This window comes from Anastrepha ludens, chromosome 4, assembly GCF_028408465.1.
Source record: "Anastrepha ludens isolate Willacy chromosome 4, idAnaLude1.1, whole genome shotgun sequence".
Lineage (NCBI taxonomy): Eukaryota > Metazoa > Arthropoda > Insecta > Diptera > Tephritidae > Anastrepha > Anastrepha ludens.
In genome coordinates, this window is record NC_071500.1 from 48608911 (window position 1) to 48629499 (window position 20589).

General features: G+C 35.1%; 1 protein-coding gene across 1 annotated transcript in view; it reads right to left on the reverse strand.

The window, feature by feature from the left end:
- The window catches only part of LOC128862224 (dynein axonemal heavy chain 3), a 279729-nt gene that overhangs the window by 145933 nt on the left and 113207 nt on the right, over positions 1 to 20589 (reverse strand). The window contains exons 33-36 of the mRNA XM_054100729.1: positions 19466 to 19653; positions 12926 to 13096; positions 10011 to 10601; positions 5428 to 5542 (exon numbers count right to left, since the gene is read on the reverse strand). Of these exons, the coding sequence (XP_053956704.1) occupies positions 5428 to 5542; positions 10011 to 10601; positions 12926 to 13096; positions 19466 to 19653 (1065 nt within the window). The remainder of the gene's footprint in view (positions 1 to 5427; positions 5543 to 10010; positions 10602 to 12925; positions 13097 to 19465; positions 19654 to 20589) is intronic.

A 20589-nucleotide genomic window follows, 5' to 3' on the forward strand; every position in this document is an offset into this window, starting at 1 on the left:
ACGTCCTGCAGGTGGCCATCAAAAGACTGCAACGTCACACGAAATGGTTCAAAAATAAGAAAGAAAGAACTGAAAATATTTCACCGTAGCATCCGTCGCATACTAAAAAATGATCTCAAAGTCCAGTCTTACAGGAGTTAAAAGGCGCATGATCTCACACAAAAGCACCTACAAGTCAGACTTGAGAGAGCGAAGAAGTTGCTTCGCGTGGCTGAAAGCGGTCAATTTTGGAACATTGAGTTTTCTGACGAGAAAATTTTTCAAATTGAGCAATTCGTAAATGCCCAACCGACTTTGTCAACTGTTCACATAAGAATTTGAGCCATCGGTTGGCCGATGGCGCTATCCAATCGTTTTCATCGAGCCTGGCGTCAAGGCAAATGCGAAATATTATTGAGAAAGTGTTCTGGCTTTGAAGCCGTGGGCAGACAATAATTTCGGTGGCAGATCATGGACGTTTCAGCAGGACTCGGCACCGTCTCACAAAGCTCGAGTGAACCAAGAATGGCTAAAAAACAACGTTCAGAACTTCGAAGCATCCGCTCGATGGCTCTCAAATTCGCCAGACTCGAGTCCGATGAATTATTCTCTTGGGGCCATTTTGGAGAGCAAGGCCCAAACTAAATGTCTCAAGGCGCTGAAAAAAGCCATTGCCTGCGTGTGGGCCAAAATACCTGCAAGTCGCATTCGGGCAGCATGCGATTCGTTTATTTAGGCCACAGTCAAGGCAGACAGACGGTCATATTGAGAAAAAGTAAATTTATTCTTAGTTTTGTATTATTTTTTACTTTGAATTGAATAAAAATAAATTTCCAAACTAAATTTATGGCCTTTTTAATTGGTTACACTTCGAGGGCTGGATCCTGTAATACGTAATAATAAAAATAATACAATAATACAATAATAGAATAATAATAATTTGAAAGTGTTTATCATTGGGAGCCAAATTGAAAGATTCCACCAATGGATTTTCATTTAAGACCGTATCCGTCGTAAAATGCGGAGTTCCGGTTTTCTTGTTATCATGAAAAAAATATACACATACGTATACAGTACATATTTCGCTTTTCTTTCGAACTCCTCCTCCTATTTGTGGTGCGCGCCTTAGTGTTGCTCCCCATATGGAGTGACCTACAGTTTCAAATCAAAGCCGAACGGTAAATGGTTTTTTATGACTGGTTTTTCATTACAGGAATATACTTTGATTTAAGGAATTTTTCGATTTTACGAGTTAGGAGCACAACATAAAATTCGTTATATTGTACGTCCCCTGCAATATCAGTTCTAGTAAACAGAAATCAACTAACTTAGAATCCATGGCAAGGAAAATAAATGTGAATCGCTGTTTATAACCACACTACCACGTCTACAACCAAGGAGATAATTATAATACAATATATAACAGATAAGGTACCGACAGGCTAATCACCTACACTGTCAGAAATCAAATCAGATTAACAAAACCTACGCAAGACTGAATCTTGTCGAGGCCCTATGCTCGCGAGAGGAATGAATGAGGAAAAAAATATAACGGTTAATATTTTATTCGAATAATTAAAATTAAAATATAATTGGGGCGTACACTTCTCTTAGGAGATTGGCCGAGCTCTTCCTCCTATTTGTGGAGTGCGTCTTGATGTTGTTCCACAAATGAAGGCACATACAGTTTTAAGCCGTCTCGAATGGTAGATATTATAATAAATACACTCGGAGGTTTGCCATTGACTGCCTAGAGCCGGCCGCTATTAGAACATTTTTTTTCTTCATTTTGGTGTTTCACGGAGATTCGAACTTACGTCTTGCGAATGGTAGTCACGCAGCAATCAATTAGGCTACGGCGGCCGCAACACGAGCTTCACATTACGTGGAATCAAAACTAGTGTACGAAGGCCTTAACAATCTAAACCAACTTAGTGCAACAAATAAATTTGTACTTTGCTCGGTTACGGGTCACTCTGGAATAAAAGGTTCTGAAATTTTTCAACTAGGGCGGGGTCGGCAGTTGATTTTCACGATTCAGAGCCATACTCTTGATTCAACTGGGCAGAAGCTAAATGCAGGGTAAATAGTTGGGTGAATATTCCAAGAATTACCTATTGGAAAGTCACAAAAGCACTCAACACTTGGAAAATAGTTGGCATCAGGAAAATAGTTGGTTTCTGACTACTAATTAAACTAGACTCCATCTGGAGGATGATGAAACCACAGAGAATATCTTGTGCAACGGTGTTGTATTGGCATAGACAAGACTGCACATCTTTCATCGAGATCAAATGGATCTGAATGAAATCAAGAATGCTCCTGTTGCAGATATTCTTAAATTTATCCGCAAAGCTTAGCAAGTGAGTTGAATAGAATTTAATGAAAGAATTTGGCATTCAACTATGTAATTCCCAACCTAAGGCAGGAAACATGTGGGTTAAATAGAACCTAATGTAATGCTTTTAAGATAGTAGTGCCAGTAAATAGTACTAGTATTATTAATTGCTTCTAAACTCTGTAGTAGGACGAATTGTCGGCTATTGGGCACACTACAGACACAAAATTGTTATTATTGCGTTCATAAACGATCAAAAATTGAAAATCATTGGGAATACTATTGATATTTTTAGTCAGTAGCCGCAACTTTAAGTTGCGGACAAGCTGTATTTTTGTTTTAGTAGCTGAATTCGAGTCAACAAATTTACCATTGAATATTTCCATGCTAGTAAGATAACGTATCAAATGAGGAAGTACCAAAAATATCGCACGTAAGACCGTACATGTTTAAAGGGGTGCCACAAAGTGATTGCACCATCTAGCAATATTCAATATTCGTTTATTTAGACCGCGTTCACACAGGACCTTTTTTCTTACTTCATTTCGTAACTTATGGAAGAGGGGAAAACGAGGAAAGGAGCGAGGCACCGAGTGGCTCGTGCTCGGTCAACATCTTTTGTATTCTCGTTCTTCTCAATGATGTTGTTGGTTGCAGACAAAAAACGAAACCAATTGCAAGCAAGGCAATTGCCGTGTATGAACGTCACGAACTCCAAAAGAGAATTTGCAAAGTTGAAGCAACAAAAGTTTATCCTGAGTATGCGGCTTAAAAAGTGCGCGGAGAATATCGTTATGAATAAAAACAAAGTTTATGTGGCAATTCTTATTGCTATAGTATTGAAAATAAAAAGAAGAGGGAAGGAACAAAACAGAATGTTTGGATGCAGAGCTTTTTTACGACGTGACGACTTTCTCTTCAATAAGCTAAATTCACAAGAGAACATACCAGCAGGCTGGTGCAAGCATGAGGGGTCTTCACACCGAGCTCGTGGTATTACGCATACAGGTATCCCTCGTATAACGCGATAGTTACGTTCCAGAAGAATTGCGCGTTATGTAATTCCGCGTTATCTAAAACATAGTTTTCATATAAATTTGGGGGTTATGTTCCAATAGGTTTTTTTTTTAATAAAATACATACAAAATAACAGATGCACATATATTTCAACTCAATACTAAAGTTCAGACTTTCTTATACAATTAAAAACACAAGATATGAATAATAATACATATGTACATATGTACATATTTCAAAATTCAAAAAACAAAATTTAAATAATTATGTGCACATTAAAAAATTGAAAAACAAACTAAAACAAATTAAAGGTTTATTAAAAACTTTATTGTTATTCTTCAAACTTCATATGGTAATTAATCTGTTTCACTGTCTTCAAAGATCTTTGCGCGTGGGCGTTTTGGGGGAGCAATAGCTTCATCAGAAGATATTTCTTGAACATAGTTTTCGCTATTGGATAAGAAACTAGTTGTGGGACCTTGTGGTTTTTCTACTGGTTTTATAATTGCAAAATCTGTTATCAGTTTTTGGTGGGTGGCTTTTTTTAAGCTCCTTTTCAATTTCGTAATAAGGTGCTAGATTAATATCTATTCTATCTATCTAAGGCAAAAAAGGGTAATTCCCGGTTTACATTAAAAATACATTACATATTATAAATATGTGGTACGCAAATTAGTGTTACCAGATTTTATAATTATGTATTTTCCCCTTCGCGTTATATAAGCCTAAATTTCGCGTTGTACTGAAACCTAATTTTTCCAAATCGCGTTATATCGAAACCGCGTTGTATAAGACCGCGTTATACAAGGGATATCTGTATTTGGTTTTTGTAAGTCAGCGCCAAAGCAACGAGTACTGAAACGCCGAGGTGACAAGATTGGCAATTTGATTGATAATTGGCAAAATAACAAGCAGCTGTTTAACAATTGACATTTAATGGGTAGACGCGAAACTTAGGTTTAAAATATTAAAAAGTGAAGCGAAAATAATTCTGTGTGATTCAATAAAAAATGTACAATTTTAGTGATTTTTATACAACTAATTGAGATGCATATATAAATTTATTCACCTTCAATCAAAGTAACTTGCTCCGCAGCGCTTTTTATTAATTGACTAATATTTAATATTTTTCTCGATATATTTCGGCATTTTTACCATAATGCTAATGAAATTATAAATTAGCCACATTACTCACAGTAAGACACAATTGCCAAAAAACAAACCGCCCAAGTAACGAAATTGGTGTGAGTACCCCTATAATAGAAATTGGTGTGCGCAAAAGGGAGATCTTTTCGCTATTCCACAAGCAGGTCCTTGATAAATGGACTAACCTGAAAATACCTGAAAAATAACTAACCAGACGTAGCCCAATTTTAACAAATCCAGAACGTGTGAGTTGTTAAGCATGCCACGAGCAAACATATTCAAAATTACGTCAACAATAACCGCCCACTGACCTTTGCGAGACCATGCGAGGAAGATGGGGGGGCCGTACAACGATATATGTAAAAGTTGCTTTCAAGAAGAATCTAAGGAAACCAGCTTTCACTATCTGTGCGAGTGCCCAAGTTTTGGTGCTGAATACTGGGGAAATTCTCGATGGTTAAGTTGAAAGAAATTTCAGAAAATGAAAAAGATGACATAGGCAGATTCATAGTCAAATCAAGATGAGTCGACTAATAAAAAGCAGTGGTTCTACAAGTTTGATACACCACTGGCATCTTTTGTGCTATGGGCTGTGTCACTCAGACAACCACCACCACCCCTATAAAAATAGCAAACTTCTTTTGATATTGCCCCAGTAGCTGGTACAATTACACTGCAAACACAAGATGTGGAGGATGCGATCTTTAAGTTCAAAATCAGTAAAATTAGTCGGTTTTATTCACAGGAATTCGAAATGTGTGCAAAGCTTGCGCCCTTAAAAGATCAAATTAACTATATAATTTAAGCCCCGCCACCGAAGCCTATCCAATGGAGCTCTGCAAATATGTAAGTATTTAAATAAGAAAATAACTACAATAAAATACATACTTTTTTATTTTTAATGGTAACTGGGGATATGGATAAAAAAACAAAAATGTAATAAATACCTGTTAAAGCAGATCCATAGGCCCAGGCAAGGCAAAAGAGAAACGTTTGCTGGAACCACACTTGATTAAATGATTTGTGTTTTTCCAAAAAATGGTAGAAAAATCGTGAGAACATCTGAAAAGAAAGTGTAAATTTGTTTTTCGTTTGGTTTCTGTTGTTTGCAAATAATGGTTTGAATAAGATTTTATGTACTTTCTAAGAAAGATATATTAACCACAACATGGTTTCTACTTTTTCAACAAAATTTAGAAAAAAAATTATGATATGGATTTAAAAAGATACCAAGGACACGGTTAATTTTCGGAATCAAACACACTCATAGACAATGAAAGCTATAACCTGTAGCATCCGACAAATGAAAGGAAATTTAGTATTAGAATAAAACATCTGGGCGTGCGTTTTATGCGATCTTTATAAAATTTACATATGTCGGATCTAAAACGAAGCGGAGACCACGAGTTTACTGCAAAGAGGTGTGACCCAGCCCATTTTTTAAATTTTTATTATACTTGCCTCGTAGTTTTGTTTTTGGATTAATCAATTGTACCCAATGTAAGAAAATTTACTTCATTTATAGCGGAGATATCAGGGTTCTTTTCGCTTTCTTTTAAAATTGCCATTTCTATGGAGGTGGCTGCAGTTATTAACCGATTTTGCCAATTTAAATACCAACCAACCAACTTGTGTACCAAGCTTTTTTGAGAATACATATAAGGTGATTTTTTAAGAGCTATAGGAAAGTTTTTCAACAAGTCCATTGTTACGCGCGCTGTGTGGCATGTGGCACTGTCTTGTTGAAACCACATGTCATGAAAGTCAAGCTCTTGCATTTTGGGCAAAAAAAAGTTGGATATCATTTCACTCCAAAATCGACAATTCTGCCTATTTACGTACCCATTGATCCAAAAATGAGCTTCGTCGCTGAACACAATTTTTCGATAAAAAAGTGGATCTTAAACTTTCTTAGCAGAACACGCATTTTTATAATAAAATTCAACGATTTACAAGAATTGTTCGTTTGTAAGACGATTCATGGTTAAATTATAGACCAAACGGAAGATGTTTGACAGTGAAACAAAACACGAAACGTGCGTCAGCTGTTTAAACCAACTGTTTAAAAAGATAATAGCTAAAAAATCACCCTTTATATTAATTTTTGTTCGCACGACGGACACACATGGCTAATTCTACTCCTTTCATCATTCCGAGCCTCATGGTATATTATTCGGTTGGGGAATAAGTTCATAGCGTTTTATATTTTCTTTGTTTTACAACGATTTGTTTGCTTTTGAGTTATTTATTTATTAGATGTGAGGCTTAGAAATGGAATACCCAGGAATCAACATTTTCGACACCTGCTCTTCTTTGCTTTTCCTCGAGGTCAAAAAGCTGCCGGGACCCTTGCGACGTGTATGGAGAAGGGGTCATAGGCGAGTATACAGCATGGATATGGTTTGTAAATTTCAAAAATGGAGACTTCGATGTCGATAACACGTCCCTTTTTGAAATCGATGAAGAAGAATTCGCTAAACCAGTCGTGAAATGGCGGAAAAAATGAGCCGTAATCATAAAAAAATTACCAATCACCTTCATTTACTGAAAATTAGGAACCCGCCATCGAGTTGCACGCGCTTTTTGTACCAAATCGTCACGGGGGATAAGAAATGGTGCCTATACTTCATTATGAAGCAAAGTGCAAAGAGCGTCAAGCCGGATCTTCATCCAAAGAAGATCATGATATGTGTTTGGTGGGATTGGGAAGGGATGATGCACTGGGAAATGCTCGAAAAAAATGCCACGGTCAACAAGGAGCTCTACACTGCCCAGCTACACTGCGTGAATGAGGTAATTCGACAGAAGACACCTGATCGATATTGTCAAACCATACTACTTCACAACAACACAAGGCCCCATGTTGCACAAGTCGTCACTGTCGCACTCCAAGAGCTCGAATGGGAGGTCCTTCAGCATCCGCCGTAGTATCCGGACCTTGCACCGACTGATTACCACCTTTTCCGCTCCCTGCCAAACCATATGAAGGGCGTAACCTTCGATAGCAAAGAGGTCCTTAAAAACTGGTTGAACAACTTCTTTGACACCAGACCAGACGATTTTTGGCGGAACGACATCAACAAATTAGTCGAGAGGTGTGAAGAGATTGTAAACCGGCGAGTATATACATATATTGATTAACTTATTGATGTTCTTCTTTAACTGCCTTCAGCAGTGGATCTTGGCGGGCACATTTATTAATAAAAATTATTTCTTATTACAAACTTATTTATATTACACTATTATATTTAAATTATATTGGCAACAAAACTGGAATATGTTTCTCTGTTTTGGGCCATGTGGATGAGTTCCCCCTATGTCCCTTTGTCCTTCTATTTTTCCTTCGTTTATTAGTTGGGGTAATTCATAGCTCCACGAAGGAGGTGTCCCAGGTAGGCTGTTTTGCGGCGTTTAACATTCTGCAGCAATTCTCGCTCTTTTCTTCATCTTCGGAGGACTTCTACGTTTTATAGTCAGTCCAGTATTGATGCAATTTTTGTTTTTTGTTTAAATAAAAGTCTTCGGTAAAAACGCTACGAACTTATTCCCCAACCAAATATTTGTATGTGAGCAGGTGTTAGTAACGATATAACGGTCGCCTGTTAAAGCCGTTGTCGAAGAAACAGGATTCGAGCTCAGCAGTTGTCCGCCGTCGTGATAGATCGCCTGGTGTTTTTCTAATTTAATATAATTTCCTATACTTTATTGCCAAGCACTTATGAACTTTCCATCTTCAATTAATATTTTGCAATATCCATTACTTTTCTTCAAATAAACTGGTTACAGGTATATGCCTACAACTATCCTTTATGATGTTGCATATAAGTGTTATATTATAAATTGGAATACTCTTGTATGTGTACTTGTTCATGCGGGTAAAAATAATAATTCTTTCAAGATTATCCTTAAGTTAAATGACAGGAGGATGTGGAATAAAGACCCAGAAAGTGTCCGAAAATTTAATTTTCCCGTAATGCCTTGCTCGGAGCTAATTAAGCAATTGAAAAAACTAGACTCACAAAAGCCCTCTTCGCATCTTCATATTTTTTGCATACCGATTACATCAAAAGTATTTTCTGCCTTATTTATTTTATTTTATTTATTTATAATATTTTTTATTTACTAGCTCTCTGCCGTTTTACAACGAAAAACTTTTCGTTTTTTGCCACACTTTCTTCATGACAGACCTTAAAAGAATGTAATCACTAATTTAAATGACTGAGATATCTGCTAATAATAGGACTGTGAATGTATTAAATGTTATGCAAATATCAACGGTCAGGTCTGCATTTTTTGGAGCGTAATGCTATCCATTTGTATTACAAAAATTCGCACTATCGACCATTTGTTGAATAAAATTGTCTAATACTATGAAGGAAATATCTAATGCTTATAGTTTCGTGCAAAAAAGTTCAATCCTTAATTAAATGATTTCTTGTGTTAAGAAGATTAAATGATAAAGAATACAATTTGTACAATTTGTACAACTTCCAGGCTTTTGCTCATGCACGTACGTTCGTATGCATGTATGTATGTTTTTGCAAAGTGCACAATACTACATGAAAAAGTGTTCTTCCCAAGCACAATGCTCTTGCCACTTGTCAATACTACAAACAACTTTATTCAATCAGTTTAATGTGCAAATAATTCAATGTTATTGGAAATAAATACGAGTGATCTGTGAAGGAACATTCTAGTCAAGAAGACAGAAGCAAAAAATTAAAAGGAATTCGATGATAAAAATAAATCAAAAAATATTTATTTTTTAAGACATGAAGAGAAATCACAGCGCATTGGTTTGCTGTAAAAATATTTTCTCTGATTGTCTACGTCCTTTCTATGTATGATCTTCTTACAATTAGATTAAAAAAGTGTTTTAAAATGAAAGTTACTTATGTAACTACCACAATTGCGTCAATAGTTGACGGCATTGGCTAGAGATGAACACAGAGTTGAGTGACGGAGTAAAAATTTTAAAAAAGCTAGATTCGGAGTCTCTATTCCAATATATGCAAGCATGTCATGTGCGACATTCTTCAAATATCCGAAGCCTTAACATTTTAGTTGAAAAAAAAAAAATAAAAAAATCTTTGGAAGGTTTGAAGAAATGTTATTTCTTAATTCAGAAATATATTCTTTATTCAAAAGTTTAAATTTAGTATACATTTAGATGTGTACCCCAACCGACTGCCTAACAATGTAATACTACTGTTCATGCTTCTGTGTTTCAATTTACGCTCTTATCTGTGACTTTCGGGAATATGTATTCATACCTAAGAGATTTCGAAGTGACATTCTGAAGTATATTTAATATTTTTTGTACTACACTTAACTACTTTTGAGTTGTCCATATTTGCCAATTTCTGAAATACAGTCAACTATATGTATAAGTAAATATAAACTGGTATATGAATATAGCAGAGTTTTTTGGAACTTATTCAGGGGTTCGCGAAATACTTTTAAATAATATTACGTATCCAAAAACGCGGGCTACAAAATAATTTTGTCAATCTTACAAACAACTACCCACCTTATATTGATACATCGGTGACGGCTCAACCATTTGCTTGCATTCCTTTAGTATAGTCAAAGCAGCTGGAATCAACCATTCTGCCATATCATCGAATAATGTCATATAAATTTCATTCAGTCCTATCGTATCTATTAATACTGTCAAGAAACTCTTGTGAAATGTACGCCAACCCAGTTGTGATGGTTCCATATAGATCATGCCACAGCGGGACACAGTAGCCGGGGACGCCTGTTCCAAATCGGCTGGCTCAAACATCATATTCATTGTTTTAGTCATTTGTATAATTTCACCAGACATTAGACAAAGTTTCTTATTATCATCCAATACTGTATTAAGATTCTCGATCCACACAGCATCGACGGGTCCATCAAATAATACCCAGTGACGTTCAGTTGTCGATGCGGTGGCCATTTCACGATACGTTTTAGCCAATACGCCATCATACCATTCATGCGAAACCGGATCGAAACGGCCATAAAGTTGACCCATTGTGATTGCTTTTGGGTTTATGATACGGTAATTTACAGGATACTCATCCAAGGTGGCATCAGGATCGGCGTTAACACAACGCAGAGATAAGGCAAGAATCTGTGAGAGGATACGAGTTAGGAAAAAAATATTAGGATTATTCAAAACGAAGTATGTATATGCATTACACCGTACCGAAGAAAAAAGTTCTCTGTCCACCCCTGAGGCAAGAGTATTTTTGCAAGGTAATTTCAAGAATTTTTTTTCTGACGAATATAGGGTCGTTTCTTTTGTATTTTTCGTTATATCTTCGACATCTATAGTCCGATTTTAAAGTAAGATAAATGTATCAAAGTTTTTATCTTGGAAAGTATTTTATTTTTGTTGTTTCAAAGTTTATTGATCCCAAGCACCCCGTTCTGGTGCTTATCCTTTATATCTCAGTTCTCATCATCCTAACGTCGGTAGGTATAAAATAATCTCTAACTGAATGATGTCTGGAATAATACCACTACTACTCTCTTACTTTGTTTTACTACAAGTTTTACTATTCATTTTCTGTGTGAAATAAGTCTTTTCAATTCGATGTATCTATTGCCTTTATCTTTCGTGTTTGTTATTATTGAAGGTTTTGGGGATTTTCACTCCCTTCTGGACCGAATCTATCTTAATACTTAAACTCGAGTGCTTCGCAATTTGAATATTTTCGATATAGGCTTTTTAAGACCTTTTTATGCAAGAAATGTACCCGCCATGAGAGCCTTGACCATTTAGAAATCTTTTGAGATTGACTTTGTTCCATTATTCTTCTTAATTATGCTTATATGTATGTATAAAAAATAAATAAATAATTGGCACGTACACTTCTGTCAGGTGTTTGACCGAGCTCGTCCTCCTATTTATAGCGTGCGTCTTGATGTTGTTCCACAAATGTAGGGACCTACAGTTCTTTAAGCCGACTCAGAACGGCAAATGGTTTTTTTATGAGGAGCTTCCACATGGCAGAAATACACGCGGAAGTTTGCCATTGCCTGCCGAAGGGCGGCCGCTATTAAAATAAAAACGTTTTCTATACTCTTGCTGTTTCATGCAACGGGATTCGAACCTACGCACTTTCTAATAGTAGCCACGCACTTACCAAACAAACTAAACCTGACAAACAAAATAAATCGTCGGCTCGTTCATCAAAAATAAAGCGTCCTTTTATCACTCTGAGGATATTTGGTTACCACAGCTGCCCACAGGGGATGCATTCGCCAAATGCTCGGTCCCCAATTTTTTTTTTTCATAAGCTGCGAGTAGGAGTTCTATTTACTTGAGTATGATCGATTAGACCGAATGTGAACTGTGTGAGCCACAATGCAGTTTGATCGATTAAAATTTTTTATATTTTTTCGATTAAATTTTAAAGTATTTCTTATTTGATTTTACTTTTTTTAATTCATTGGAAACAAAAAAACAAAAACCATTATTCTCGGGGTTCTTCTCTGCTCTAAGGTTCGATATTAAATGTTAAAGATGTGATACAAAGAATGCATGAAAGCGGCCCCTATGGCCGACAACAAAAAATTTTTGTTTGAGTACTTCTAGTGGAATAATCGATAAACATCCTTAGCAAAATTTTAATGATTTTTCGTGAACTTTAATTTACTAGCAATATTGTACGTTGCGGTGATGCCAAAGTTATAACGAAAAATTAAAAAAGACAAAGAACCAACCCTTACGTTCGGCCAAAAAAAATCTAAGCTATCTTGCGAAAGTACTTCGGTCGCAAGGGTGAACGGCGAACTCGTTTGTTCGGTACTTTCTAATGTACACATGTAAGCATTTTATTTACGTATGCATTTTATTTACGTATGTTAAAAATAAATATTTTCATATAAAAAAAAATTGGTTTCAAATTGGATACGTTTTTTTAGGTTGCAAATTCAGACAAGAGAGTATTAGATTTTTAATTATTTTACGAAGTTTTAATTAACCTAGGAAGCCGTGCAAGTATAATTTGTCTTGCACTTTTAAATTTGATATTCCAGCACTAACTCTAACAATAATACTTATATATAAAGTTGTTGCTAAAGATATTATAGAAATGAGAATTTTCGTAATATTAATTAAATCTCGCGAAAGGTAGCAAATGTGGCAACTTTCTCGAGGCTAATTGCATTTCTCTGCTGCAATTTCAGAGAGCAAAGTTCAATTTCAAAATGAAACTGCGAATAAAAATACAACTTAATAGTGGAAGACATATAAGAGTTGAACTTTGTTTATTTGCGTGAACTGAAACGGGAAAGTTAAAAGTTGTACTATTGTTAATGTTTGTGAAATTTTAATATATGTACATACTTATATATGTATATATGTTTATATGTATTGCAGCGCAGGTGGAAAACTGAACTGCGCATTTTTATGGAATTAGTATTGAAGTATTGAAATTTTCAACTTACCTGATATGCTGTTGTTTTCCCGCCCATTGGGCCACCGACAATCATTAGGCCATGACGCACCAGCAGCATTTCATAGATTTGCAAAATTTTCTCGATGAACCAAGGTGTTGGTTGCAAATTTGCCTCTTTCAAATTGATATCTAGCCACTTAAGAATGTCGTCGCGTTTTGGCTAGAAAAATATATATTGCTTATCAAAACATGCGCGAAAACGTTTAAGCGGGTATTTTATTGTAAGATAAAGTTTCTTATAAGAAAATCAAACTCGATAGAAATGTTCGCAAAAAACGTTCGAGCTCCAAGTAATAATTGTATGCCGAGTCTATACTAAAATACTTCTTACTGGTGAAACATATACATACATACATATATCATCTTTACGAACATGCTATAGTGAGAAGGCTGCTTTGAAAAAGGTTCATGGCGTAAAAGCTTATCAAAGCAATTACTAGAAAAGAGCATTTCAAAAATCAACACCCTATTATTTTATGTCGCTTCCGAATTGCAGGTGTGGTTTGTTATTTATCCTTTTTATGGGAGAAGTGCATCAAGAGATTTGTCACTCAGATCAGCACTGTGGAGATACTTTCTCCGCATTAGAGTGGAACCTCAGCGTCAATTAGAAATAAAATAAATAATTAGCGCGTACACTTCTGTTAGATGTTTTGCCGAGCCCCTCCTGCCATTTGAGATGTGCGTCTTGATGTTGTTCCACAAATCGAGGGGCCTACAGTTCTAAGCCAACTCCGAATGGCGGATGGTTTTTTTATAAGAAGCTTTCCATGATAGAAATATACTCGGAGGTTTACTTATTGTTGCCGTTGTCTGCTGAGGGGCGACCGCTATTAGAGAAAACGTATTCCATCATTTGGTGTTTCATGCACTGGTAATTGAACCTACGCACTCCGGAATGATAGACACGTACCAAGCCATTAGGGCTGCGGGGCTGCTCAGTATTTAGAATACTCCGCAAATTCAAATATGGCTTTCATGTAATAACACTTTTCTAACCATCATAGAGGGTTACAACATTCCCAAGAAAATTATGGACGTAAAAACTTTGAAAATGCCTTCATGTAGGATTTCTGCTACTTAGTACCCTTCCAGAGAATATAAAGAATGAGCATAATATGAATATGTTCAGAAGAAATTGCATAGACTATATTAAAAACTTGTATGTAAATACACACTCGTAGCTGTATAGGGTAAAAACACTTACATAAGTTACATGTAATATAATTAAGAACAAGTGTAGAATAGAGTATACATATGTATGTAAAAAATCCTTAAAAGATTAATAAAAAATGTATTAGGTAATCGAAATCTCTAGGTACACGGTTGCATATGAATCAGCCAGATTGTAGTTTTGTTGAATCTAGGCTTGTAAAGGATTCAACTCCTATGATGAGCTACATACATACATACATATGCATAAAAAACATATGTACATACATCCATATATGAAAGCACAAGTATGAAAAAGGAAATTTACATACTTTCATTTTATCCAGCACTCGACCCGTAGTAGGTGGGTGTACTGCGTCAAGGCACCCTCTGCGGTGATTATTGCTAGTACAATATTGATCTTTTTTTAACCTTCCTATACCCGCACGTTGGTCAGTGAGACCGAGAAAATGATTTTACGTAAATTTTTGTTTTTCCAGAAACTCTACAAAGTTGAATTTACTGCTAGCTTCCGGTTTTCTTGCAAGCTCTATATTAGTGTTGATTTGGCGTTTGCACTAGACAGGCGTGTTGGTGAATTTTATAAAAATTGGTCTGTGAGACCGACGCGGGTATATGTGTAATTTTTTGTGAAGTTAAAGCAGATATTTTGTTTTTTGTTTCTTTCTTATTTTTTTACGTTTTACTATTTTGCAGGTACTTTTTAATATTATATTATATATTAATGAATGAAGAGCAAATCAGACTACTTTTGGAGGAAAAAAATTCGACTTCTGATTATGAGGATGAAAATGAAAATGACAGCGACATTGAAGACTTTGTTGCAGGAGATGTAGAAAGTTATGATACCGAGCAAGCAGATGATGAAGAAATCGACGAGGAGTTAAATGAGATAGATGATAGAGAATTTTATCTTGTTAAAGATGGACACACTAGGTGGAATAATGATGCTCCGTCAAATCGTGTAAGACGTCTCGCTAGGAATATAGTCACTCAACTGCCAGGGCCTAGAAAAGAAGCAAAAAGCTTGAAGGAAATAGGCGAGGTTTGGAGATTATTTTTTACTGAAGTTGTTATAAATCGTATTTTAAAGTATACTAATGAACATATTGATCTCATAAAACCTAATTTTTCAAGAGAAAGCGACTGACCTATACAGACAACATAGAAATCGAAGCCCTTTTAGGCCTTTTAATCTTTGCTGGAGTTAGGAGAAATAGTCGCTGGAATGCTAAAGATTTATTCAAAACAGATGGTTCCTTTCCGGAGATATTTCGATTAACTTTAAGCTGGAAAAGATTTTATTTATTAATGCGTTGTCTAAGATTTGACAATAAATTCACGTGAGCTGAAAGGACTGCCGTAGATAAACTAGCTCCAATAAGGGAATTATTTGAAGAAGTTGTAGCCGCGTTTCAAAAATACTACAGTGTGTCCCAGTTTAGTTTGATGTTTTTATTGCAAATAAATATTTTTTAAGCTAGAAAAGGCATTTTTTGTTTTTTTTTAGCGTAAGTTTTCTCTTTAAGGCAGATTTTTACATGAATTGCGATATGCCATGATTTTTTATTTCAAGACTAAAAACTAATATAATTTATAATTTATGTATTGTCCAAGAAGTGTTTTTAAGTTATTATAACTTATTTTTATTTATGTGAATAAAAAAAAATGTTAGTGTTTTGTTTTTGTAGTACTTAAGAAAAAATTATCGATTTTGGTGGCGTTTTTGTTAATCACTTAAAATCAATAAAATAAGTGAATACAAATTTAATGCGTAGTTTTATTTTTTTATTACATCTACGGGATTGAAAAATAATAATTTGTTTTTAGTTTTGTTTGAAAAAACTAATATTTTATGTAGTTTGGACTTTCGGTCCGTGAGACCGTGCCCGGGTATATGTGTTACAAAAATTAACGCGGGTATAGGAAGGTTAAGTAGATGTCTGATGTTAGCGAGTAAATGAAAGTCCACTCAGGGAGTATGTAAGTAAAAATTATCAAATAATTTGTCTGATCACAGCCTAATCTGAATTGCGCTGCTTAAGTTAAAACTTTACATTAAACTATATTATAATGGCACTATTGATTCTAGAAATTTATAAAACCTTAAAATTTATTATTTGAATAAAATCCTGAAAACGGCGAAGTATAGCACACATGCCCTATGGAGTTTTATCATTTATTGTATCAAAACGCGGAATTCGAAGAGACAAATAATACATACACCGTGGTCACACAATTTATTCGTACACCCTGCGTAGTACGTAAAAAACTTTAGCTTTGCGCAAACTATTTCCTGTGACAATATACATATGTATGTATTTCTTTTGAATAAGTGTGAGAATGTGACATTCCTGATGAATAGCCGCAAACAAAACTCCCGTTATTTCAACTCCCACTGAGGAATTCCAAGGAAAAGAGGCAGACGTAGCAAAATGCTGCAAAACATTTATTCGTACACTTTCAGTTCATGATATTGTTGTTACAAAACAGTAAAAATCGTTTGTGTTGTTACTAATATTGCTGAAAACGAAATAGTATACATAGGTTTTTTTTAGTTTATCTCACTGATTCAGTTTCAGTTGCGTGTAATATCTGGATTGAAAGTGGCAAAATGGGACGAAGTGCGGATTTACCATTAGAAATATGCAAAATTGTTATCAAATTGTACATGGAAAACAAGTTTGGCAATAAATAGGCAAAAAATTGGCAAATCGCTTTATTCGATGCAAAGTGTTACTGCTAATTACGTTAAAACTGGTAAATTGAAAGCTAATCGCCACCAAGCCGGAAGGCGAAAAATACGTGTGGAACGCAACATAGTAGCATCAGTCGCACAAAATCCCAGAATAACCTCCACGATACTATGCCGAAATATTCTAGAGTCTTTGCATAAAAAAGTAAGCTCATAAACAGTCCTTAATTGTTTGCAAAACGCTGGTTATCATAGCAGAGTGGAACGCCGCAAGCCCTACATTTCAGATATTAACAGAAAGAAGAAATTGGAGTTCTCCAAACGCTATATAAATGAAGCAGATTCTTTTTAGGAGAACGTCATATTCAACGATAAGTCGAAATTTAATATTTTCGAATCAGATGACACTCCAAAAGTTTGGCGAAAAGAAAATATAGAAGTGCTGAATGAAGGAATCGTATTCCTACCGTTAAGCATCGAGGAGGAAATGCAGTGGTTTGGGGATGCATAATTGCATCTGGAGTACGAAAAATGGTTTTTATTGATGATAAAATGGACAAACATCTACATATATTTATACACTGGATGCTAAAGGGTTCTTGTTTAAAGAAGATAATGACCAAAAACGCTCTTCTTAACTCGTGCAAGAAGGGCTTATTTACCACTATAAGCCGCTTAAAACGCTAAAAAATCAACGGACCTGAACTCAATTGAGCAGCTCTTAGAAAGGAGAATCAAAAAGCTCAAAATAACATCAAAAGCGGCATTAAAGACAGCTTTAAGTGTTGAGTGGGAGCAAATTGCGGCTAATGAAACCAAGGTATTGGGTAAAAGTATGAATGAAAAGTATTAAAGCTAAAGGCGGCTCAACAAAGTACTGAACACTCCTTTTTTCTATTATTATTTTTAATAAAATATTCCTTACATGGCTATGTACGAATAATATTTTTGCATAAAATTGTCCCTTAATTCGCTATTACCTTCAGTTCTCTAATTCCAGAAAAATTCTATCATTAAAAATTCTCTTCTAATCGTTTATAACAACGTGCATAATAAGTGTGCCGGACGAACTGTGGAACAATAATGAGAAAAGAATAAAATTAAACACGAAAAAACCCAGTCAATCAAAAAGGAACAATTTTTATATACTATTTATTTTAGAAAGCAGAATTCTACATATTGATTGAGAGATATGGTGCTGAGCGTGTTCGTACGCCGAACACCGATAGACATCAACGCCTCCATGCGGACGAGCCACATCAACTTTTTAGCTTTTCCATAGATGAAAAGCCGCTTTTTCAAAAAGTTAGAAATATACTATTTTTACCTATTATGAATTATAAACCTTGCCTAAATGCTAATACTTTAAGGTATAAGTAAAAAACTGGCATCGTTTTGCTGGAAAAAACCAAAAATTGTGGTTTAATAGAACTTTTGTGGTTTTTAAAAGATAAAATTGATCCTTATACTTTGAAAGAAGAATATTTTAAAAAATGAAAAAAATTATACTAAAAAATCGCGCGGGGTTAGGGCTTCCATAGTAGTAATGGTGAGATCTTTCTCTTTCTAATGAGCTTGAATCAGCGTGAGCGGTGCCACACCCCTCCCCTCTTTACTCTCATCCAAATACATTGTCCTGGCAATGGAAAGTTTAACCGTTAGTGATAATGGGTTCCGAGTAAACAGGTACATATATTTACATATTTTTCATTACCAAAATTATTTTTTAATTTGCCGTAACTTGTTAATCAGCTTAAACGCAAAGTATAATTTTTTTCTTCTAGAAACTTTAGTATTCGGAAATGTACCAATTTTGCCGCGTATTGCCACTGCGACGCGGAATCGCCACAAGCAGCGTAGAAATTTCGAATGTCCGCATAATCTCTAACCGATTAAACTAATTGAATTTTAAATTAATAGTCATGAAATTGACTATCTTTCGACCACTAATCATTTTTCATTAAAATATCACATTTTCGCTATACTTATAAATAATAATAAAAATATATTTTTTAAGCGAAAATGGCACGATTTTTTAATGTTATATTTTTTACAAGAAATCGATTTTCGAATTTTTACAACAAAAAAAAAAAACACAAGAGGCCAAATGGGCTTTGGGCGCATAAAGAAATTATACCTTGCAAAGAAAAGAGGATTTACTGGTAGTGCAGTCCATTCTGAGGATAAGAAAACTTTTGGGCGAAGAACAAAGTCATACAGAAACCGTGATGCAGACGCAAAACTAAATTTGTAATCACTTTATAATCCCCTCTACTTTTACAAATGCATCAGTTTTTAGCAACTTCACTCCAGCAGTTAGGTTGGGTTAGGTTCAAATGGTTGCCCAAAGAGTGGGCAAACTTGAACGAATAAATCAAATTCATCTTTCGTGATCACTCCAGTAGTTACTTAAATTAAGTAATTTTCGTATTTTACAAAAGTACCGTTACATGGAAGGCATGCGTAGCTTTAGTCCGAGTTTACTCATTTTCAGAGGCAAACTCTTGCAACAAGGGTATCAAGTTTCTTTGCAAAATCGTATATAGTTTCAGATAAAACGATTTCGGACCGTCATTTCATACAAGTGAACCCACTGTACACTGGTATTGTATTTGTATAAATGTTGATTGAAAAATGTGTATAGCAAAATTTCTTGTTTACCTCCGGCAACTCGATTCCTGGGAACAGATCCATGTAAATTCCAATGAACAGCGAGACATCCTGCTCCAAGAATTTAGGCAAGTTTACATCAACAATAGCGCGCAGAACTATTTGTGCTTCGGGCAATGTTGAATAAAGGCGTCGAAGTGAAGCTGATGCAAGTAAAACGGATTTCACAGCGCGCATACCTGGAAGATAAAGTGAAACCAATACAGTTAATAAAAAAGGAGGCACTAAATTCAGTTCGAATCGTGCTTTTGTATACCCACTCACTTACTAGTAAAATTTAATTTGGGTTAGCTGCTAATTTTTGGAATCAAAGAAACTCATAAACGGTGAGAGTTGTTGCTTGCTATATCAAATATTCGAGAGAAAATTTAATCCTAAGACATAAAAAGGTACGTAGTTTTTTTCAAATCCCAATTACAAATACTCCGATCCTAACCGAACATATTTGCTGCAATACTTTTATCAAGTTTGGGCAAAATTATTAAGTCGTTATCGAGATACACGCATTTACCCCAATGTAAGTGACACCGTACTTTTTTTTGGGCTTATTACTTGAACTTAACTTTAGTAATTTTACTTTATTTACAATAGAGATATCAAGTTTTCTTCTTTTTTTTAATGGCGTTAAATGGATGGTGGGCGGATGTTATTAACCGATTTTTTGCCACCTACATATATATTTTCAATCACAACATAGCTTGAGCAAAGTGGAATATGCGTATCATGTATTATGTTTTTCTCGAGTTATCAGCGGCACGAACGGGCGGGCGAAGCGCCTCCTCTCGTTATTCTGAGCATTTTGATATACATACTAGGGTGGTCCAAAAAAAATTTGTAGGCTGCCGCCCCCCAAAATAGTAAAGAATGAAAAATAAAAAGACCCGTATTTTGTTTTTTTTAATCAGACCATATTTAATGGTGCCGCCGGGGCTTTGAAATATCCCATGTATTTTGCATGGGAAAAAAATACTTTTTCGTAGATTTCATGTAAAAACCTGGAAAATGAATATATTTTAACCGGATAACTCAGTTTCTCTTCATAATTGGTCAGGGAATAACAACCAATTATGAAATAATTAATTTTTTTTGTATTAACTATTTTTTATAGAACCCCA